This window comes from Mercenaria mercenaria, chromosome 13 (genome assembly GCF_021730395.1).
Source record: "Mercenaria mercenaria strain notata chromosome 13, MADL_Memer_1, whole genome shotgun sequence".
Lineage (NCBI taxonomy): Eukaryota > Metazoa > Mollusca > Bivalvia > Venerida > Veneridae > Mercenaria > Mercenaria mercenaria.
Window position 1 is genome coordinate 26,512,750 of NC_069373.1, and position 25,274 is coordinate 26,538,023.

Genomic DNA, 25,274 nt, shown 5'->3' on the forward strand with positions numbered 1-25,274 from the left:
TTGATGATATGTAGGTCAAGTTCGAAAGTGGGTCATGTGCCGTCAAAAACTAGGTCAGTAGATGAAATAATAGAAAAACGTGACCTCTCTAGAGGCCATATTTTTCATGGGATCTGTATGAAAGTTGGTCTGAATGTTCATCTTGATGATATTTAGGTCAAGTTTTAAAGTGGGTCACGTGCCTTCAAAAACTAGGTCAGTAGGTCAAATAATAGAAAAACCTTGTGACCTCTCTAGAGGCCATATTTTTCATGGGATCTGTATGAAAGTTGGTCTGAATGTTCATCTTGATGATATCTAGGTCAAGTTCGAAACAGGGTCATGTGCGGTCAAAAACTAGGTCAGTAGGTCTAAAAATAGAAAAACCTTGTGACCTCTCTAGAGGCCATACTTGTGAATGGATCTCCATAAAAATTGGTCAGACTGTTCATCTTCATGGTATCTAGGTCAAGTTCGAAAGTAGGTCATGTGCCATTAAAAAGTAGGTCAGTAGGTCAAATAATGAAAAAATGTTGTGACCTCTCTAGAGGCCATATTTTTCATGGGATCTGTATGAAAGTTGGTCTGAATGTTTATCTTGATGATATATAGGTCAAGTTTGAAATTGGTCAACTGCGATCAAAAACTAGGTCAGTAGGTCTTAAAATAGAAAACCCTTGTGACCTCTCTAGAGGCCATACCCTTGAATGGATCTTCATGAAAATTGGTCAGAATGTTCACCTTGATGATATCTAGGTCAAATTTGAAACTGGGTCACGTGCCTTAAAAAACTAGGTCAGTAGGTCAAATAATAAAAAAACGTTGTGACATCTTTAGAGGCCATACTTTTCATGGGATCTGTATGAAAGTTGGTCTGAATGTTCATCTTGATGATATCTAGGTCAGGTTTGAAACTGGGTCAACTGTGGTCAAAAACTAGGTCAGTAGGTCTAAAATTAGAAAAATCTTTTGACCTCTCTAGAGGCCATATTTTTCAATGGATCTTCATGAAAATTGATCTGAATGTTCACCTTGATGATATCTAGGTCAGTTACGAAACTGGGTCACGTGCGGTCAAAAACTAGGCCAGTAGGTATAAAAATAGAAAAACCTTGTGACCTCTCTAGAGGCCATATTTTTCATGAGATCTTCATGAAAATTAGTGAGAATGTTCACCTTGATGATATCTAGGTAAAGTTCAAAACCTGGTCACGTACCTTCGAAAACTAGGTCAATAGGTCAAATAATAGAAAAACCTTGTGGCCTCTCTAGAGACCATATTTTTCAATGGATCTTCATGAAAATTGGTCAGAATTTTTATCTTGATAATATCTAGGTCAAGTTCAAAACTGGGTCACATTAGCTCAAAAACTAGGTCACTATGTCAAATAATAGAAAAAACGAAGTCATACTCAAAACTTGATCATGTGGGAAGAGGTGAGCGATTCAGGACCATCATGGTTCTCTTGTTTTGACCTAGTGACCTACTTTCACATTTCTGTAGCTACAGCCTTAAAATTTGGACCACTTGCATAGGTTTGTTTACTGAAATAAACTTTGATCTTGACATTGACCTGGTGACCTACTTTCACATTTTTGAAGGTACAGGCTTCAAATTCGGACCAAATGCATAGTTTGGTGTTCCGAAATGAAAATATGTCTCCCCAAGGAGACATATTGTTTTTGCCCTGTCCGTCCGTCCGTACGTCACACTTCATTTCCGAGCAATAACTGGAGAACCATTTGACCTAGAATCTTCAAACTTCATAGGGTTGTAGGGCTGCTGGAGTAGACGACCCCTATTGTTTTTGGGGTCACTCCGTCAAAGGTCAAGGTCACGGGGGCCTGAACATTGAAAACCATTTCCGATCAATAACTAGAGAACCACTTGACCCAGAATTTTGAAACTTCATAGGATGATTGGCCATGAAGAGTAGATGACCCTATTGATTTTGGGGTCACTCCGTCAAAGGTCAAGGTCACGGGGGCCTGAACATTGAAAACCATTTCCGATCAATAACTAGAGAACCACTTGAACCAGAATGTTGAAACTTCATAGGATGATTTGTCATAAAGAGTAGATGACCCCTATTGATTTTGGGGTCACTCTGTCAAAGGTCAAGGTCACAGGGGCCTGAACATTGAAAACCATTTCCGATCAATAGCTAGAGAACCACTTGACCCAGAATGTTGAAACTTCATAGGATGATTGGTCATAAAGAGTAGATGACCCCTATTGATTTTGGGGTCACTCCATCAAAGGTCAAGGTCACAGGGGCCTGAACATGGAAAACCATTTCCGATCAATAACTAGAGAACCACTTGACCCAGAATGTTGAAACTTCATAGGATGATTGTACATGCATGGAATTTATTTCTTTGACTAATTTTTAATGAGGATCATGCAAGGAACATTCCTGTGAAGTTTCAGCAAAGTTGGACTGATGGTTTAGGCTGGGAGGTGTTGACGGACGACTGACGATGGACGACGCCGGACAATCACTGACCGCAAAAGCTCATCCTTGAGCACTTCGTGCTCAGGTGAGCTACAAATGTTTGTTGAGGCTATACCCCCATAAGACTGCAAACATTTGAACTATTGCCCCTTATTTGTGACATATGTTCCAGGGGCACACCCTGTGTCCTACAGACACATTCTAGTTTCAATAGGGGCACTTAGCCCCTTTTAGGGTCTACCAGAGCTAAAATTAAAAATGCCTTTAAGTGATTTCTTCTCTTAAACTGCTAGATGGATCTTCATCAAACCTGGTCTAGCGGATCATTATAAGATCCTTTCTCAAATTTACTGTTACTACTGGTCACCAAACTTGGTCAGAAGCATCCTGGCATGGACCTCTACCAAGTTTGTTCAAATATTTCACCTTGGCATCTTTTTGGGGCCACAAAGCTAAAAATAGATAAACCATTAAAGAACTTATTCTCATGAACTGCTGGATGGATCTTCATCAAAGTTGGTCTGTAGCATCATTATAAGGTCCTCCCAAAGTTTTTTTCAGTAGGGGCACTTGGCCCCTTTTAGGGTCTACCAGGGCTAAAATTAAAAATGCCTTTAAATGACATCTTCTCTTGAACTGCTTGATGGATCTTCATCAAACCTGGTCTAGAGGATCATTATAAGGTGCTTTCTCAAATTTGTTTGATTATTAGGGGCACTTGGCCACAATTAGGGGCTACTGAAGTTAAAAATAGAAATACCAACCTTCTCATAAACTGCTTGATGGATCTTCATCAAATATGATTGTAGCATCATTATAAGGTCCTCTCCCAATTTGTAAAAATGGGGATGATTGGCTCCTTTTAAGCACTACCAGAGCTAAAATAAGAAATGCCTTTAAATGACTTCCTGTCTTGAACTGCTGAATGGATCTTCATCAAACCAGGTCTAGATCATTATAAGGTCCTTTCTGAGAGGCACTTTGCTGCTTTTCTTTCGAGTGAACTTTTGTTTTTCTGTTTAATTCAAATGGACACCATTATAGTAAAAACAGAATAGTAAGTATAACTATATTTATGTCACCCCCCCCCCCCCCCCCCCCCACTGGGCGGAGACATATTGTTTTTGCCCCATCTGTCCATCCGTCCGTCCTTCCGTCACACTTCATTTCCGATCAATAACTGGAGAACCATTTAAGCTAGAACCTTCAAACTTCATAGGATGTTAGGGCTTATAGAGTAGACGACCCCTATAGTTTTTGGGGTCACTCTATCAAAGGTCAAGGTGGCCTGAACATGGAAAACCATTTTCGATCAATAAATTGAGAACCACTTGACCCAGAGTGTTGAAACTTCAAAGGTCAAGGTCTAGTTTAATCATATTTTATTGTATATAATATTACATATTCACACATGTATACATCACATTTAAAACAAGCATTAAATAAAATACATACAAATGGGTTGGGCCACAAGTTAAACCAACATTATCAAGGGCCCTCCGCAGGTCAAGGTCACAGGGGCCTGAACATGGAAAACCATTGAAACTTCATAGGATGATTGGTCATGCAGAGTAGATGACCCCTAACGATTTTGGGGTCACTCTGTGAAAGGTCAAGGTCACAGGGGCCTGAACATTGAAAACCATTTCCGGTCAGTAACTTGAGAACCACTTGACCCAGAATGATGAAACTTCATGGGATGATTGGTCATGCAGAGTAGATGACCCCTAATGATTTTAGGGTCACTCTGTTAAAGGTCAAGGCCACAGGGGCCTGAGCATGGAAAACCATTTCCAATCAAAAACGTAAAAACCTCTCGACCCAGAATGTTGAAACTTCATAGGATGATTGTTCATGCAGAGTAAATGACCCATATTGTTTTTGGGGTCACTCCGTTAAAGGTCAAGGTCACAGGGGCCTGAACATTGATAACCAGTTCCGATCAATAACTTGAGAACCACTTGACCCAGAATGTTGAAACTTCATAGGATGATTGAACATGCAGAGTAGATGACCCCTATTGATTTGTGGTCAGTCTATTAAAGGTCAAGGTCACAGTGGCCTGTTCATGTAAAATCATTTTATGGAAATAACTTGAGAACCACTTGACCTACAATGTTGAAATTTAATAGGATGATTGGACATGCAGAGTAGATGACCCCTATTTATTTTGAGATCACTTGATCAAAGGTCAAGGTCACAGGAGCCTGAACAGTGACTTGAGAACCATTAGGCCAAGAGTGTTGAAATTTAGCGGGATGACTGGACATGCCAAGTAGGTAATCCCTATTGCAGCCAACCATCAGTGTCTCTTTGACTTTGGCTCCTGACCCCTATTGACTTCTTGCCTATAGGACTTTGCATTGGGGGAGACATGCGCTTTTTTTACAAAAGCATTTTTTAGTTTGACCTTGATTTTGACCTAGTGACCTACTTTCACATTTCTCAAGCTACAGCCTTCAAATTTGGACCACATGCATACTTTTGTGTACCGAAATAAAATTTGATCCTGACATTGACCTAGTGACCTACTTTTACATTTTTAAAGATACAGGCTTCAAATTTGGACCACATGCATAGTTTTGTGTACCGAAATGAACATTGACCTTGATCTTGACCTAGTGACCTACTTTCAAATTTCTGTAGCTACAGCCTTCAAATTTGGACCACTTGCATAGGTTTGTTTACTGAAATAAACTTAGATCTTGATATTGACCAAGTGACCTACTTTCACATTTTTGAAGGTACAGGCTTCAAATTTGGACCACATGCATAATTTTGTGTTCCGAAATGAAATTTGACCTTGATTTTGACCTAGTGACCTACTTTCACATTTCTCAAGCTACAGCCTTCAAATTTGTACCACATGCATACTTTCGTGTACCGTAATGAACTTTGACCTTGAGATTGACCCAGCGACTTACTTTCACATTTCTGTAGCTACAGCCTTCAAATTTGGACCACATGCATAGGTGTATGGACCAAAATAAACTTTGACCCTGACATTGACCTAGTGACCTACTTTTACATTTTTGAACATACAGGCTTCAAATTTGGACCACATGCATAGTTTTGTGTTCTGAAATGAAATTTGACCTTGATTTTGATCTAGGGACCTACTTTCACATTTCTCAAGCAAAAGCCTCCAAATTTGGACCACATGCATAGTTTTGTGTACCAAAATGAACATTGACCCTTCTTTTGACCTTGAGCTAGTCTTGAAATTTGGAATATTCAAAAATGGCTCAGTTGTGGGCACGAACATCACTGTGATCTCTTGTTATTCGATGTCGCCACGCAAAATTCAGTAGTTTATTGGATGTTAATATGAAAATAGCTCAGAATCTCATGTTTTAAACCAAAAGCAAAATCCTGAACTGTCAGCACTAAAAATGAATTTATTGCTGATGCACTCTGTATTATATTTTGGCGGGAAAACAATACACGTTTTATGTTGTAAGTTTTTTTAACTCACCTGCTCAGGTGAGTTATTGTGATCGCTCGATGTCCGGCGTCTGTCTGTCTGTCGTCTGTCAACATTTAGCTTGTGTATGCGATAGAGGCTGTATTTTTCAACTGATCTTCATGAAATTTTGTCAGAATGATAACCTTGATGAAATCTAGGCCAAGTTTGAAAATGGGTCATCTGGGGTCAAAAACTAGGTCACTAGGTCAAATCAAAGAAAAACCTTGTGTATGCGATAGAGGCTGTATTTTTTTCAATTGATCTTCATGAATTTTGGTCAGAATCATTACCTTGATGAAATCTAGGTGAAGTTCAAAAATGGGTCATCTGGGGTCAAAAACTAGGTCATTAAGTCAAATCAAAGAAAAACCTTGTGTATGCGATAGAGGCTGTATTTTTCAATTGATCTTCATGAAATTTTGTCAGAATGATTACCTTGATGAAATATAGGCCGAATTCGAAAATGGGTCTTCTTGGGTCAAAAACTACGTCACTAGGTCAAGTCAAAGAAAAACCTTGTGTATGCGATAGAGGCTGTATTTTTCAATTGATCTTCATGAAATATGGTCAGAATGATTGCCTTGAAGTCTAGGCCAGTTACGAATATTGGTCATGTGGGGTTAAAAAAATAGGTCACTAGGTCAAATCCAAGAAAAACCTTGTGTATGCAATAGGGGCTGCATTTTACACCGGATCTTCATGAAATTTGATCAGAATGTTTATCTGGATGAAATCTAGGTCGAATTTGAATAGGAGTCATCTAGGGTCAAAAACTAGGTCACACGGTCAAATTAAAGAAAAACCTTGTGTACGCAATAGGGGCTGCATTTTACACTGGATATACATAAAATTTAGTCAGAATGATTGCCTTAATAAAATCTAGGTTAAGTCAGAATATGGGTCATCTGTGGTTAAAAACTAGGTCACTAGGTCAAATCAAAGATTAGCCTTGTGTATGCGATAGAGACTGTATTTTTAGCTCACCTGTCAAGTAGTGACAGGGTGAGCTTTTGTGATCGCCATTCATCCGTCGTCCGTCCGTCCACAATTTCTTGTGAACACGATAGAGACCACATTTTGCAAGCAATTTTAATCAAGCTTGTACATAACTTGTATTGGCATGATATCTAGGTTCCTTTCGAAAACTTGCCAGATCCCATCATGGGTTCTAGAGTTATTGCCCCTTAAAGGGCCAGAATTTGCGTGCGTGTGTCAACAATTTCTTGTCTGCACGATAGTGGTTTCATTTATGATTTTATTATGCCCCCGAAGGGAGGCATATTAGTTTTCAACTGTCTGTCCGTTCATTCGTTAGTTTGTCACAACATTAACTTTTTGCATGAAGGCACCTTACTCGCGAACAACTGCACCCAGGACCTTCAAACTTCACGTGCTGAGTACACGACCCCTACTGACTTTGGGGTCACCAGGTCAAGGTCACCAGGTCAAAGGTCAAGGCGCTGCGGTGGGCATTTGTCACCATTAGTGACAGCTCTTGTTTTTACCAAACTTGCACACAACTTGTATAACCATAAGATCTCGGTTCCTTTCTGGAACTGGCCAGATCCCATTATGGGTTCCAGAGTTATGGCCCCTGAAAGGACCAAAATTAGCTATTTTGACCTTGTCTGCACAATAGCAGCTTTATTTATGATTTGATTTTTTCCAGACTTGCACACAACTTGTATCACCGTGAGATCTTGATTCCTTTCTTGAACTTGCTAGATTCCTTTATGGGTTCCAGAGTTAAGGCCCCTTAAAGGTCCAAAATTTGCAATTTTTGCTTTTGCAGCCATATAGAAACTTCATTTATGGTTTGATTTGATACAAACTTCCAAAATATCTTGATCAACAATAAATCTTGGATTCCATGACAAATCTGTCAGATCCAGTCGTAGGTTCCAGAGTTATTTTATATCTGATTACATCCCCTGATTGTAATCAAAATATATTCATATCAGTAAGTATTTATAGGACTTATTTGAAATTTTATTATTGTCATTAGTTGGACTGAGACAATCATGGTAGATAACTATGGACTGATTTTATGCCAAATTACCTCCCTTTATTTCAAATTAAAATGGGTATATCTCTTTAACTAATGAAGATACCGATCTGAAATTTCATATATGTGAACAGATGGACTTGGACAATCAGTGAAGATACATATCGACTGAATTTATGACAAATTACCTCCCTTTATGTTTTATCTAAATGAATACACCTAAGCAGCTTCTAATGAGATTGGTTTGAAATGTTATTGATGTCTTCCATGGTAAGAAATAGTTATATTAGATAACTCTTGTTATAACATTTATCGATATGAATACTTTACTAATATATTGTTGTATAGGCTTGTACTCTTTATCTTCTACATGCATATATCAATGCATGATTACCTTCCTTGATTTTAATAAAAATAGATTTATCTCAATAATATTTATAGAACTCATTAGAAATTTCATTATTGTCATTAGTTGGACTGAGACAATCAGGGTAGATAGCTATGGACTAATTTTATGTCAAATTACCTCCCTTTGTTTCAAATTAAAATGGTTTTATCTCAGTAACCAATGAAGATACTGATTTGAAATGTCATTTTGTGCCGTCAGATGGACTCTGACAATCAGGGTAGATAACTTTTGACTGAATTTATGACAAATTACCTCCCTTTATTTTATTAGCTCACCTGTCACATAGTGACAAGGTGAGCTTTTGTGATCACCCTTCGTCTGTTGTCCGTTTTCAGTCCGTCCGTCGAAGCTCACATTTGCATATTTAGGTGGCTGTAGGAAGAATAGGTAACTGTACTTTTTCTTTGATGTCATTCATTCCGTAAGGCTTTTATGTGGCTATTTTTCTCTTACGTGGCTAAAAGAACAATAGAGAGAACAAAAGAGTAGCCACATAAGTATCCATATGTAGGAAAGTCCGTCCGTCCGTCCGTGCGTCAACAATTTCTTGTCTGCACGATAGTGGTTTCATTTTTGATTTTGTTTTAACTAAACTTGCACATAACTTGTATCACCATAAGATCTCGGTTCCTTTCTTAAACTAGCCAGATCCCATTATGGGTTCCAGAGTTATGGCCCCTGAAAGGGCCAAAATCAGCTATTTTGACCTTGTCTGCACAATAGCAGCTTTATTTATAATTGATTTTTACCAAACTGGCACACAACTTGTATCACCATAAGATCTTGGTTCCTTTGTTTAACTGGCCAGATTCCATTATGGGTTCCAGAGTTATGGCCCCTGAAAGGGCCAGAATTAGCTATTTTGACCTTGTCTGCACAATAGCAGCTTCATTTATGATTTTATTTTAACCAAACTTGCACAAAACTTGTATCACCATAAGATCTCAGTTCCTTTTTTAAACCAGCCAGATCCCTTAATGGGTTCCAGAGTTATGGCCCCTGAAAGGACCAAAATTAGCTATTTTGACCTTATCTGCACAATAGCAGCTTCATTTATGATTCGATTTTAACCAAACTTGCACACAACTGGTATTACCACAGGATCTTGGTTCCTTTCTTGAACTGGTCAGATTCCGTCATGGGTTCCATAGTTATGGCCCCTTAAAGGTCTAAAATTGGCTATTTTGGCTTTTGCAGCCAAATAGATACTTCCATTTTTGGTTTTAATTGATACAAACTTCCAAAATATCTTCAGCAACAATAAATCTTGGATTCCATGACAGATCAGATCCAATCGTAGGTTCCAGAGTTATTTTATATCTGATTACCTCCCCTGATTGTAATCAAAATGGATTTATATCAGTAAGTACTTATAGGACTTATTTGAAATTTCATTATTGTCATTAGTTGGACTGAGCCAATCAGGGTAGATAACTATGGACTGATTTTATGTCTAATTACCTCCCTTTATTTCAAATTAAAATGGGTATATCTCTGAACTAATGAAGATACTGATCAGAAATTTCAACAGATGTCAACAGATTTATTTGGCAGATCCTTCTTTTGTTCAGTTACAATAATTTTTTTTTTATTACTTCCCTTTTACGTTACTATAAATAGCTTATTTTTAGTAACTTTTTTATTATTGGCCGTAGGGAAAAACCGAGACCACTTTTCTGTGGTACAACATGGATGGTACCTCCAATTTTTAGGTGTATTTTGACATAACTGTACCTTGTAAGAATTTTTGTTTCTTTTTGGTTAAATTTCTTCCCTTTGTTGTTCCTGTCCTTTGGACTTAGATATTTTTTCTGAGGACCTTCTTGTCCTCAAGTGCAATGATAACAGGTGAGCGATATAGGGCCATCATGGCCCTCTTGTATAAAGAATATATCTCAGCAGCGTCTAATAAGATTGGTTTTAAATGTTATTTAAGTCTTCCAGGGTTAGGAATAGTCATGTTAGTACAAAAATGCAGCATTTGAGCCTAGGACCCTCAAGCTTGGTATGGAAATTGGTCCTGACTAGGTCAAAAGGGACTGTTACAAGAAAATGTTTATCCTGATGATTTAATGTGTATGCCTATGTGCTCTATGTCAAAACTTGATCATATCATTTTGAGCAATGGTACTCAGGTGAGCAATACAGGGCCATCATGGCCCTTTTGTTCAGTTGATCTTCATGAAATTTGGTCAGAATGATAGCCTTAATGAAATTAAGGTCAAGTTTGAATACGGGTCATCTGGGATCAAAAACTAGGTCACTGGGACAAGTCAAAGAAAAACGTTTTGTATGCGATAAAGGCTGTATTTTTCAATTGAGGTTCATGAAATTTAGTCAGAATGATTGCCTTGATCAAATCTAGGTCAAGTTCGAATGTAGGTTACCTTGTTTTAAAAACCAGGTCACTAGGTCAAATTGAAGAAAATACTTGATTACACTTCAAGAGACCACATTTTTGGTCCAATTTTAATGAAAACTGGTCAGAATATTTGTTTCCATGAAATCACTATGTCAAACATGTTTACACTGTTATGGTTTGTTTCTCAGGTGAGCAACCTAGGGCCATCTTGGCCCTCTTGTTTTGTATTAAATGTGTGCATATTTTCCACATAACATATGCAGATAGATTTCAACATTTAGAGGTTTATGTAAATTACTTTAAGTAAAGTTTCAAAAATGTAATTTGTCTTAGTATTTACGGAAGGAAATTTTTATGCCCCCGAAGGGAGGCATATAGTTTTTGAAACGTCTGTCCGCAATTTTCGTGTCTGGTCCATATCTTTGTCATCCATGGATGGATTTTCAAATAACTTGGCATGAATGTGTACCACAGTAAGATGACGTGTCGGGCGCAAGACCCAGGTCCGTAGCTCAAAGGTCAAGGTCACACTTAGACGTTAAAGGTCATGATAGTGCATTGATGGGCGTGTCTGGTCCATATCTTTGTCATCCATGGATAGATTTTCAAGTAACTACGCATAAATGTGTGGCACAGTAAGACATGTCGCGCGCAAGACCCAGGTCTGTAGCTTAAAGGTCAAGGTCACACTTAGACGTTAAAGGTCATATTTCATGATAGTGCATGTCCGGTCCATATATTTGACATTCATGCATGGATTTTAAAATTATTGGGCATGAATGTGTATCACAGTAAAACGACGTGTCGCGCGCAAGACCCAGGTCCGTAGGTCAAAGGTCCTAAACTCTAACATCGGCCATAACTATTCATTAAAAGTGCCATCGGGGGCATGTGTCATCCTATGGAGACAGCTCTTGTTAGATTATCGTCCGGAAACTGGAAGTGTGACTTTTTCAGTGAATCCTTTTAAACCACAATAACCATAGATCCATATCCTCATCATATATCACTCTCTCTCCAAACATTAAATGCATCTGTTAACATTAAAGTATCAAAAAACTAAACCCTACGGAAATGAAATACGTTTTACACCACCACACATCCTACCCAGACTGAGGTCCACCTCTACCACATAAAATGATAACAGCAATTTAGAGTTTAGAGTTCATTAACGGGACATATTTCTTACCTTGACTAAATGATTACAAGTAATCAAGACTATGTTTGTTTTGGACAATTACTGTTGCACGCGTGCTTAGCGCAAAATGGTTGTAACTTATTTGAAATAAAGGAGTTACAACTGTTTTGCGTTAAGCCCGCATGCAGCAGTGTTAATCCAGTTATAGCCCTAGGTCACCTGTAAACAAGGCAGGTAAATGGCTGATATTTACGACGAGTCACATGTCATGCTGTGTATTGTCAAAAATTTTAACACTATTTGAAAAAGGCATATAGAAATTTTATGAAAAGGGCAAAGGGTGCTATTAAAAAGGCAGGGCGCTGAGTAAAAGGGGCAGGGCGCCTAGCTGGGACACTGTGTATATAGAATATGGTCTAGGGACAAGTTCAGGCAACTAAGTGTGTCTTGCAAGGGACCTGAATAATCGGGGCGTTTGGTAGGTTCTGAATCTCAAGAGTCATTGACTATTCAGCCTAAATTTTCAAGAGTCAAGATCAGATTTCCAGAGGTCAAGCTATATTGTTATAAATGCAACTTCCACAGACTTTATCTAAAGTCACTAACATCATCATATAACCAAAGAGTTATTTTATATTTATATACAATTCATCATACTGTTAAAGAATCTCACAGGTTTCAAATGTCTTTCTAACCTGCATTTCAGTTAAACCCAAAATAAAATATACAGTCGAGACTGCCTTAACGACCCCCTGAATTTAGCGACTCCCTGTCATATGCGACCATATTTTATGCTCCGGACGCAATTTACTATTAAAAGAGTCTGAATTAAGCAACCCCCTGCCTTACGCGACAAGCGACTGTGAAATCAGGCTCCCGAATCGATATTTAGACCGTTTTCAGCGACTTTGAGACGCTCCCTCGCAAGATTTTACACGATAGAGTTACCGTTCTTTATCTCGCGTGAAGTTGTTTGAGACGAGAACTTATTGTTTACAAAAAAATGGCTGATGAAAAACATAAAAAAGAACTGTTTTGACATTAGAACAGCGTGTTAAGGCACTTGAATTGCTCGATTAGGGAAAACCAGCGTATAAAGTCACTGAAGAATTCGGAGTCAGTGCATAAATTAACTTTATTCCTGGTGAAACAAATATGGCAGTATTTAACAGGAAACGACGAAGTAAACACAGATTAAAGATGCAGTCAATAATCGAATAAATGTCAATGAACAATTAGTACACAATGGAATATTTTTATTTTACTGCTCTCCTTTATTTTCTTGCCAGATCCTTAGCTTAAATTTGTTTTATCAACATCATACGAATGATGCAAATTATTTGAAATTTATATTTTATCAATATGCAACAAAAGAAATAGTATTTAATCATTTTCCACTCCTACCTTAAAAGAGGTCAGTATATAAGTATCCGATATTCATGTACTTTAATTGGAAAAATATATGAAACCAGCGTCATCCTGTTAAGTGAGACTGTTTTAAGAGACTCCCTGTCATATGTGACCTTTTTCGCTGCTTCCCAAAGTCGGTCTCTTAAAACAGTCTCGACTGTACATAGAAAACTATGATAAAACTGATACGATATATATATTCATATTAATAAATTATGATCGATATTCGATATATCATGCAATATTCTTATTTGTTAAAGTATGCGTCATTTAGTTACACTTTTTCATAAGCTTTTTAATAACAACGTATTTTTCGATTAGTGATGAATTCCGATGACTTCGTTAGTTTTGCAGGCGGCATCATGTTAGATACCATCTCTTTTGAATCACAAGTAACTGTATAACACCATTATTAAAAAAAAAACAGCATATTCTGATTAGAACCTGCAGTCACTATAAATTGTTTCATTGACACAATTAATGAAACTGAAATGGAAGTAATCGGATCTCTGAGATTAACAAACAAATTCTACAAGTGTAAATGGTATTTTTCCTTTACGTAAATTAGATCACACATGCTTCCACAATGGAAAATTACCAGCATGACGTTTTGATTTATTTGGAAACTCGCGGGTAATTTCCCATCAGTGTTTGAATAAAAATAAATAACCAATGATAAATGGGTTTCCTAAAATTGCGTGCTTAATTACATATTATATTGTACTAGATACAAACCGTCAGATGACCATGTGTTAGTCGGTGCGTGGTGTGATTGACATCCGTCAGTATGTAGTTAATAGTTGACACTCTGCCTACTACCATACTTCTGCTGATGGTGGCGAACAATATTGAAATTCACCACTATTTTGATTGACAAGGGGTGGAACTTTCGAACTCGAAACTCATCAAAGAAAATTTCGGCAGGTCAAGCAGACACACTGGGCATTTTCTGTGTGGGTCAAATATGAGTTTTTAGCTCGACTATTCATAGAATTGTAAAGCTATTGGACTCGCCCATGTGTCTGCGTCCGTGTCCCGATTTGGTTACGTTTTTGTATGTAAGCTGGTATCTCAGCAACCACTTGTGGGAATGGATTGAAACTTCACACACTTATTCACTGTGATAAACTGACTTACACTGCACAGGTTCCATATCTCTATTTTGCTTTTTTTTTTTTTACAAAATTATGCCCCTTTTTGACTTAGAAAATTTTGGTTAAGGTTTTGTATGTAAGCTGGTATCTCAGTAACCGCTTGGTTGTGGGAATGGATTGAAACTTCACACACTTATTTACTTCTGCTGATGGTGGCAAACAATATTGAAATTCACCAGGATTTTGATTGACAAGGGGTAGAACTTTCGAACACGAAACTCATCAAAGAAAATTTTGGCAGGTCAAGCAGACACACTGGGCATTTTCTGTGTGGGTCAAATATGAGTTTTTAGCTCGGCTATTCATAGAATTGTAAAGCTATTGGACTCGCCCATGTGTCTGCGTCCGTGTCCCGATTACTGGCATTTTGTGTGTGGGTTCCAACATTGAGATTCTTACAGCTCACTATTCACTATAGATTACATCCAAGTCATATTGACTTTGCCAATTTGCCCTCGTTGCACGAATTTTGGTTAAGGTTTTTGTATGTAAGCTGGTATCTCAGCAACCAGCTTGTGGGAATGGATTGAAACTTCACACACTTTTCACTGTGATAAACTGACTTACATTGCACAGTTCCATACTCTATTTTGCTTTTTTTTACAAAATTATGCCCCTTTTTGACTTAGAAATTTTTGGTTAAGGTTTTGTATGTAAGCTGGTATCGCAGTAACCACTATTGGAATGGATTGAAACTTCACACACTTTTACTGTGTAAACTGACTTACATGCACAGCATCCATAACTTATTTTGCTTTTTTACAAAATTATGCCCCTTTTTTACATAGAATTTTTGGTTAACGTTTTGTATGTATGTACAGCTGGATAACTTCACACTTCAGTCATCGACGAAACTAATGGTAAAAGGATTTTTAAACTATCAGCACACTATGTGTCAACTTGTTCAATGTTATGACATGCAGCGCAAAGGGTCAATAACTCAACTTCGCATTTTACAAAATTATGTCCCTTTTTAGCTCACCTGTCACAAAGTGACAAGGTGAGCTTTTGTGATCACGCAGCGTCCGTCGTCCGTCCGTCTGTCCGTCCATCCGTGCGTGCGTGCGTAAACTTTTGCTTGTGACCACTCTAGAGGTCACATTTTTCATGGAATCTTTATGAATATTGGTCAGAATGTTCATCTTGATGATATCTAGGTCAAGTTCGAAACTGGGTCATGTGCAGTCCAAAACTAGGTCAGTAGGTCTAAAAATAGAAAATCCTTGTGACCTCCCTAGAGGCCATATTTTTCAATGGATCTTCATAAAAATTGGTGAGAATGTTCATCTTGATGATATCTAGATCAAGTTCGAAACTGGGTTACGTACCATCAAAAACTAGGTCAGTAGGTCAAATAATAGAAAATCCTTGTGACCTCTCTGGTGGTCATATTTTTCATGGGATCTGCATGAAAATTAGTCAGAATGTTCATCTTGATGAAATCTAGGTCAACTTCGAAACTGGGTCACGTCCGGTCCAAAACTAGGTCAGTAGGTCAAATAATAGAAAAACCTTGTGACCTCTGTAGAGGCCTTATTTTTCATTGGATCTGTATGAAAATTGATCAGAATGTTCATCTTGATGATATCTAGGTCAAGTTAGAAACCGGGTCAACTGCGGTCAAAAACTAGGTCATTGGGTCAAATAATAGAAAATCCTTGTGACCTCTCTAGAGGTCATATATTTCATGGGATCTGCATGAAAATTGGTCAGAATGTTCATCTTGATGATATTTAGGTCAGGTTCGAAACTGGGTCACGTCCGATCCAAAACTAGGTCAGTAGGTTAAATAATAGAAAAACCTTGTGACCTCTGTAGAGGCCATATTTTTCATGGGATCTGCATGAAAATTGGTCAGAATGTTCATCTTTGTGATTTCTAGCTCAAGTTCGAATTGGGTCAACTGCGGTCCAAAACTAGGTCAGTACGTCTAAAAATAGAAAATTCTTGTGACCTCCCTAGAGGCCATATTTTTCATGGGATCTTCATAAAAATTGGTCAGAATGTTCATCTTGATGATATCTAGGTCAAGTTCGAAACTGGGTCACGTACCATCAAAAACTAGGTCAGTAGGTCAAATAATAGAAAATCCTTGTGACCTCTCTGGAGGTCATATTTTTCATGGGATCTGCATGAAAATTGGTCAGAATGTTCATCTTGATGATATGTAGGTCAAGTTTGAAACTGGGTCACGTACAGTCAAAAACTAGGTCAGTAAGTCAAATAATAGAAAAACCCTGTGACCTCTGTAGAGGCCATATTTTTCATTGGATCTGCATGAAAATTGGTCAGAATGTTCATCTTGATGATATCTAGGTCAGGTTTGAAACTGGGTCACATGCAGACAAAAATTAGGTCAGTAGGTCAAATAATAGAAAAAACCTTGTGACCACTCTAGAGGCCATAGTTTTCATGGGATCTGTATGAAAGTTGGTCTGAATGTTCATCTTGATGATGTCTAGGTCAAGTTTGAAACTGGGTTACATGCGGTCAAAACTAGGTCAGTACGTCTAAAAATAGAAAAACATTGTGACCTCTCTGGAGGCCATATTTTTCATGAGGTCTTTATGAAAATTGGTGAGAATGTTCACCTTGATGATATCTAGGTCAAGTACAAAACTGGGTCACATGCCTTCAAAAACTAGGTTATTATGTCAGATAATAAAAAAACCTTGTGACCTCTCTAGAGGCCATATTTTTCAATGGATCTTTATGAAAATTGGTTAGAATTTTTATCTTGATGATATCTAGGTCAAGTTCAGAAGTAGATCACATGAGCTCAAAAACTAGGTCACAGTGTCAAATAATAGAAAAAATGACTTCATACTCAGTTCATGTGGGGGCAGGTGAGCGATTCAGGACCATCATGGTCCTCTTGTTCAACTTAGGAGTTTTGGGTTAAATTCTTATATGTAAGCTGGTATCTCAGTACCCACTAATGGGAATGGATTGAAACTTCACACACTTGTCCACTGTCATGAACTTATAAGCACTATGCAGGTTCCATAACCCTATTTTGCTTTTTTACTAAATTATGCCCCTTTTTCGACTTTTGTATTCATTCAGTCGACAAGGCTGTTGAATAGTCTAGCGTTGCTGTCCTCCAACAGCTCTTGTTCTCCAATATCGTGGGTCAAAACCGAAACCTCGGGTCAACGGAACGTCCTTCTGTAATTTTAGCATTTCGGTGTGACATACTTCAAGACTTAGTGTCCCCGGCAAATTTTATGCGTATATGAAGCAGGACGCAGACCTAAAATTATCACTGTACTTGTTTTCCATAATTAAACTTGGTTGTTCAAAATTGACCAGTGTTTTCAGCTCATCATATTTAGAGAACTGTTCCCAAAAAGTTTGTGTAGCAGGTCAGCTATCTTCTGCCCAAGATATTTCTGCTGGTGTACCCCAGGGCTCTGTTCTAGGGCCAGTACTGTTCATACTGTATATCAATGACCATCCACTACACACAGGCAAATCATCAATTGACATGTTTGCAGATGATACAACAATATCTGCCACTGGTAAATCAGTAACAGAAGTACACAATACACTACAGGCTGACATAAATACTGTTGAAAAATGGTGCACTGATAACTCAATGCTTCCTAATACATCTAAAACAAAAAGCTATGTACATTACTGCCTCATATAAAAACAATAAAATAACAAATCACACAACCTGTAATACTATTCAAATGCAGGGTCAAGCACTTTCATACTCATCCACTGAGAAACTTTTAGGAGTACATGTGGATAAACATCTAAACTGGAAGTATCAGGTTGAACAAACCATGAAAAAATGCAATACATATTTATATCTTCTGTTACGAATAAAACCTTTCCTGAACTTACATTCCCGAAAGCTGTTTTTCAATGCTTATATTTTGCCACATCTTGATTATTGCTGCACTATATGGGGAAACTGCAATGACGAGCTTCTAGAAACTGTTTTGAAATTCCAAAAACGTGCTGCAAGAATCATTCTTGGCAAAAATTTTTATGTCCCATCCGCTGAATTATTTACAGAATTGAAATGGATGACTTTTTCTGACCGAATTAAGTACAAAAAAGCAATCCTATTATATAAATCAACTAATGATCAATGTCCTAATTACCTTACTTCAAAATTTACTCAAAAGCAAACATCCGATCGTTAACTTCTGTCTAGACAAAATGATGAACTAGTAGTACTTATGTCAAAAAAGGATTTTTTTTCGCAAATCTTTGCACTACTCTGGACCAGTTATCTGGAATAACATTCCTAAACATATACGTTCTTCAGACACCCAGGAAGAATTCACAAGATCATACCTTCAGTGGCAATACTCTGACAGTACAATAATTCATAATTGCAATTAAATGTCAGGAAATACTGTCTCTACCATCTCTCACCATTTTCATTGTAAATACTCCAATTGTCAAATATAGTGTCTTGTATTGTATATATTTCATTCTCATATTATTTTTCTGATAACATATAACTCTGTGTTTAATATTGTCATAATTTTATTCATGTTCATTCTTTTTGTATATAGACATGTATATGTGGACCATATTGTAAATTGGCATAGCCAAATATGTTATCCACTATAAATAAAGTCGTTATTATTATTATTATTACCTGCTTAGGGTGAGCTATTATGATTGCTCACTGTCTGGAGTCTGTCTGTCCATCCACGCTTTCCTTTAAACAACATCTCCTCTGAAAGCATTTGGTGGAAACTTAACCTTGGTGGTCCTCTTCCAAAGTTGTTCAGACATTTTCACTTGGTTCCACATAGGGGCTGCAAGAACTAAAAACAACATCTCCTCCTAAACTGCTGGTCTGATTTTTAGCTCACCTGTCACGTAGTGACAGGGTGAGCTTTTGTGATCACCCTTCGTCCGTTGTCCGTCTGTCCACAATTTCTTGTGAACAAGATAGACACCAAATTTTGCAAGCCATTTTAATCAAACTTGTACAAAACTTGTATTGGCATGATATCTCAGTTCCTTTCGAAAACTGGCCAGATCCCTTCATGGGTTCTAGAGTTATTGCCCCTTAAAGGGCCAGAATTTGCTATTTTTGTGCGTCAACAATTTCTTGTCTGCACGATAGTGGTTTCATTTATGATTTTATTATTTATCCCACCACACAGTGGTGTGGGAGACATATTGATTTACTCCAGTCTGTGTGTGTGTCTGTCTGTCTGTGTGTCTGTCACAAAGCTTGTCCGCACTCTAAGTCAAACATTTCTCATCCGATTTTCACCAAACTTGAACAAAATGTGTTTGACCATAAGACCTCAGACAAGTTTGATAACTAGCCAAATCAGTCCAGGCATTTGGGAGTTACGGCCCTTGAATTATCGAAAAATTGGCCTTTTTACTCATGTCCGCACTCTTAATCAAACATTTCTCATCCGATCTTCACCAAACTTGAACAAAATGTGTTTGACCATGAGACCTCGATAAATCGGTCCAAGCATTTTGGAGTTACGGCCCTTGAATTATCGAAAAATCGGCCTTTTTACTCTTGTCAGCACTCTAAGTCGAACATTTCTCATCCGATCTTCACCAAACTTGAACAAAATGTGTTTGTCCATGTGACCTCGGCCAAGTTTGATAACTAGCAAAATCTGTCCAGGCATTTTAGAGTTATGGCCCTTGAATTACCGGAAAAATCCGTCTGATTACTCTTGTCCGCTCTCTAAGTCGAACATTTCTCTTCCGATCTTCACCAAACTTGAACAAAATGTGTTTGGCCATAAGACCTTACCCAAGTTCGATAACTAGCCAAATCCGCCCAGGCACTTTGGATTTATGGCCCTTGAATTACTGATTGGATCCACTCATCCAGACCATCTAATTGGATCCACTCATCTAAAACATCTAGAGAAACTAACATTTTTCATAGGGGCAGTTGTGGGAGACATGCGCTTTTCTCAAAAGCATCTCTAGTTTTAACCAAACTTGCACACAACTTGTATCACCATAAGATCTTGGTTCCTTTCTTGAACTGGCCAGATCCCATTATGGGTTCCAGAGTTATGGCCTCTGAAGGGCCAAAATTAGCTATTTTGACCTTGTCTGCACAATAGCAGCTTCATTTATGATTTGAATTTAACCAAACTTGCACACAACTTGTATCACCATAAGATCTTGGTTCCTTTGTTGAGCTGGCCAGATTCCCTCATGGGCTCCAGAGTTATGGCCCCTGAAAGGGCCAAAATTAGCTATTTTGACCTTGTCTGCTCAATAGCAGCTTCATTTATGATTTGAATTTAATTAAACTTGCACACAACTTGTGTCACCATAATATCTCAGTTCCTTTGTTGAACCGACCAGATCCCATAATAGGTTCTAGAGTTATGGCCCCTAAGAGGGCCAAAATTAGCTTTTTTGACCTTGTCTGCACAATAGCAGCTTCATTTATGATTTGATTTTAATCAAACTTGCACAAAACTTGTGTCATCATAAGATCTTGGTTCCTTTCTTGAACCGACCAGATCCAATAATGGGTTCGAGAGTTACGGCCCCTGAAAGGGCCAAAATTAGCTTTTTTGACCTTGTCTGCACAATAGCAGCTTCATTTATGATTTGATTTTAACCAAACTTACACACAACTTGTATCACCATAAGACCTTGGTTCCGTTTTTGAAATGGCCAGATTCAATGATGGGTTCTAGAGTTATGGCCCTTGATAGGGCCTGAATCAGCTGTTTTGACCTTGTCTGCACAATAGCAGCTTCATTTATGATTTGAATTTAATTAAACTTGCACAAAACTTGTGTCACAATAAGGTCTTGGTTCCTTTCTTGAACCGGCCAGATCCCATTACTGGTTCCAGAGTTATGACCCCTGAAAGGGCCAAACTTAGCTATTTTGACCTTGTCTGCACAATAGCAGCTTCATTTATGATTTGATTTTTTTAGATATTTTTTCTGAGGACTTTGTTTATTTATTTTGATTTATTTTTAATTTCTTCCCTTTGTTGTTCCTGTCCTTTGAGCTTCATCAGTCAAAATTTTGCTCCTATCCTCCTCTGATGTAATCCTTCGGGTATGAAACTACTGGCCTGATTTGAAAATAATTTTATTTGAAGCAACCTTTAAGAAAATTAACTATATTTTCTAATAATTCTTTTGATTGATCTTGATTATGATTTTTTGACCTTCTTGTCCTTAAGTGCAATGATAACAGGTGAGCGATATAGGTTCATTTTGGCCCTCTTGTTAAAAAGGGTGGATTGGACGGTTACGGAGGAGGAAGCCGAAAAAATATGGTGGTATTGGTCAGTGAAAGGTATGGTTTAGTCAGGAAATAGTCTGGGAATTTCATTTTCTCAACTAAGTGGCAACCCTGATTTAAAGAGTCTTCTTGTATGAAACTGCTGGCCTAATTTTACAATAATTTCACACAAATGGTCTTTGTGTGACCTTCTACCAAGATTATTTAAATTATTCAGATTCGTCAAAAATCATGGCCGCCAGGAGTGGTCACTTTTCCCTATAATTATGTTTTTATTGTAAATTTTAAGTCCTTTTGTCAGAAACAGCATACCCAATTTTAAAACGATTTTTAGCCCACCATCTGATGATGGTGGGCTATTCAAATCACTCTGCGTCCGTGGTCCGTCATCCTTCCGACCATCCTTCCGTTAACAATTTCTCGTTATCGCATCTCCTCAGAAACTACCAGGGGAATTTTGACCAAACTTTGTCAGAATGATGTATTTGTACCCTAGTCGTGTCCCCCTGAAAATCAGACTGGTTCAACAATTTTTGAGTGAGTTATGGCCCTTTGTTTATTTCTATAATTTACATAGATTTATATAGGGAAAAACTTTAAAAATCTTCTTGTTCAAAACAACAGGGCTTTGATATTTGGTATGAAGCATCATCTAGTGGTCCTCTACCAAGATTATTCTAATTATTTCCCTGGGGTCTAATATGGCCCCGCCCCGGGGGTCACATGGTTTATATAGACTTATATAGGGAAAAACTTTGAAAAACCTCTTGTCCAAAACCACAGGGCCTAGGGCTTTGATATTTTGTATGTGACATCATCTAGTGGTCTTCTACTAAGATTATTCAAATTATACCTCTAGGGTCAAATATGGCCCCACCCAGGGGGTCACATGGTTTATATAGGGGAAAAATTTGAAAATCTTCTTGTCCAAACCACAAAGCCTAGGGCTTTGATATTTGTAATGTAGCATCATCTAGTGGTTCTGTACCAAGTTTATTCAAATTATCCCCCTAGTGTCAAATATGGCCCCGCCCCAGGGGGTCACATGGTTCATATAGACTTATATCGGGAAAAGCTTTTAAAATCTTGTCAATAACCTACAACATTCAAATTTGGACATGTATGGTTTTGAGTGGCAAGATGAACCTTGACATGAGTTGACCTTGATTTTGACCTAGTAACCTACTTTCACATTTCTGTGGCTACAGGCTTCAAATTTGGACCACATGCATAGTTTTGTGCACTGAAAAAACTTTGACCTTGACATTGACCTAGTGACCTACTTTCACATTTTTGAAGGTACAGGCTTCAAATTTGGACCACATGCATAGTTTTGTGTTCCGAAATGAAATTTGGTCTTGATTTTGACCTATTGACCTACTTTCACATTTCTCAAGCTACAGCCTTCAATTTGGACCACTTGCATAGTTTTGTATACCGAAACAAACTTTGACCTTGACATTGACCTAGTGACCTACTTTCACATTTTTGAAGGTACAGGCTTCAAATTTGAAGCACATGCATAGTTCTGTGTTTCGAAATAAAATTTGACCTTGATTTTGACCTAGTGACCTACTTTCACATTTCTCAAGCTGCAACCTTCAAATTTGGACCACTTGCATAGTTTTGTTAACCGAAATGAACTTTGACCTTAAGATTGACCTAGTGACCTACTTTCACATTTCTGTAGCTACATGCTTCAAATTTAGACCACATGCATAGGATTGTGTACCGAAACAAACTTTGACCTTGACATTGACCTAGTGACCTACTTTCACATTTTTGAAGGTACAGGCTTCAAATTTGGCCCACATGCATAGATTTGAGTTCTGAAGTGAAATTTGACCTTGATTTTGACCTAGTGACCTTCTTTCACATTTCACAAGCTACAGCCTTCAAATTTGGACCACTTGCATAGTTTTGTGTACCGAAATAAACTTTGACCTTAAGATTGACCTAGTGACCTACTTTCAAATTTCTCAAACTACAGCCTTCAGACTTGATGCACATGCATAGTTTTGTGTACAAAGAACTTTGGCCTTGAAATTGATCTAGTGACCTACTTTCACATTTCTCAAGCTACAGCTTTCGAATTTGGACCACATGCACATAGTTGTGTACAGAAATGGAAATTTGACCTTGAGCTAGTCAATAAGTCTTGAAATTTGGAACACTGAAAAATGGCATATTGGTGGGCGCCAAGATCACTCTGTGATCTCTTGTACACAAATGTTCCTTCGGTGACCCTTTATGAAGATAGTTCAACTTATTCTGATTCGTCAAAAAACATGGCCATCAGGGGGTGTGATCACTTTTCCCTATATGCTTATAGTGGGACCTTAAAAAATCTCCTTGTCAGAAACTGCTGGCCCTCTATGAAGATTGTAGAAATATACTACTTCAAAATAATTTACAGACATTTTAATGGCATACAATAATTATCTTCCAAAACTGTTAATGCAAGCAGTGTAACTCAGGTGACTGATTTAAGGCCATCTTGGCCCTCTTGTTTTCAGCTTGTAACAATCATAGTTCTTTTGTTATTATAAGGTTAATTGGAGGTTTGGCAACCTGTGGTATGTTAAAAATGGTTGGAGAAACTCAAGAAGAACTCAATTACCAGGAAGTGAAAGCTAATTTTATTGCTAGAAGGTTAGTTTTTAAAGTTAAGAATCTTCACCAGTCATAATGTATAATTCTGTACATACTGTAAAATCATTTAATTTCGTGGGCATGAAATTTCATGGTTTTGGTCAAATCGGCAATTTTGTGGGAATATGAATTCGTGGATTTCAACTTTTGAACATAAAATGAATGGGAATTTTACTTGTTCACTGGGATTAAATTTTGTGGATTGACTCAACCACAAAAATTAGTCCCCCACGAATATTGATGATTTCACAGTATAAGCCATAAAAAGGTAAAAGTAAAGTGTAATTCTGGCAAAATTCTTTTTATTACATAATTAGTTTTATACCCCCACCAAACATGTTTGTGGGGGAGGGGGCTATATATGAGGCAGTTTTGTCCTGTCGCGTCCCGACGCAAAATCTTTTATTTCAGTCATAACTAAATGGTTTTGATTCAAACTTAAAATAGATGTTCTACCTTATCACCCACATCATGTGACACAAGGTGCATAACTCTGACACCAATTTTTCACGAATTATGCCCCCTTTTACTTAGAAGTTAAGGTTAATTTCGAAGCATTTTCACTATATCTCAGTTATTACTAAATGGATTTGATTCAAACTTAAAATAGATGTTCGACCTTATCACCTGCATCTTGTGACACAAGGTGCATATCTCTGTCACCAATTTTTTATGAATTATGCCCCTTTTACTTAGAATTTTAGGTTAATTTTGTTGGATTTTCACTATATCTCAGTTATTACTAAATGGAATTGATTCAAACTTAAAATAGATGTTCCACCTCATCACCCACATCATGTGACACAAGGTGCATAACTCTGACACAATTTTTCATGAATTATGCCCCCTTTTACTTAGAATTTAAGGTTAAATTTGATGCATTTTCGCTATATATCATTCTGATTGGCTTAGAGCCAAAGGAAAGTAACCTTTTTTTAACTTTTATACTTCCCCTTAAATTCCAAGATTTTTAGAACTTCTATTTTTAGATTTTCAATATTTTAGGTATTTTT

General features: G+C 37.6%; 1 protein-coding gene across 5 annotated transcripts in view; it reads left to right on the top strand.

The window, feature by feature from the left end:
- The window catches only part of LOC123529257 (RPII140-upstream gene protein-like), a 157,860-nt gene that overhangs the window by 121,144 nt on the left and 11,442 nt on the right, over window positions 1-25,274 (top strand). For 4 of the 5 annotated variants that reach the window (XM_053521367.1, XM_045309507.2, XM_045309510.2 and 1 more), the window contains one exon: window positions 24,160-24,261. The exons of the other annotated variant lie outside the window; for it this stretch is intronic. In XM_053521367.1, coding sequence (XP_053377342.1) covers window positions 24,160-24,261 — 102 coding nt within the window. The remainder of the gene's footprint in view (window positions 1-24,159; window positions 24,262-25,274) is intronic. 5 annotated transcript variants of the gene reach the window in all.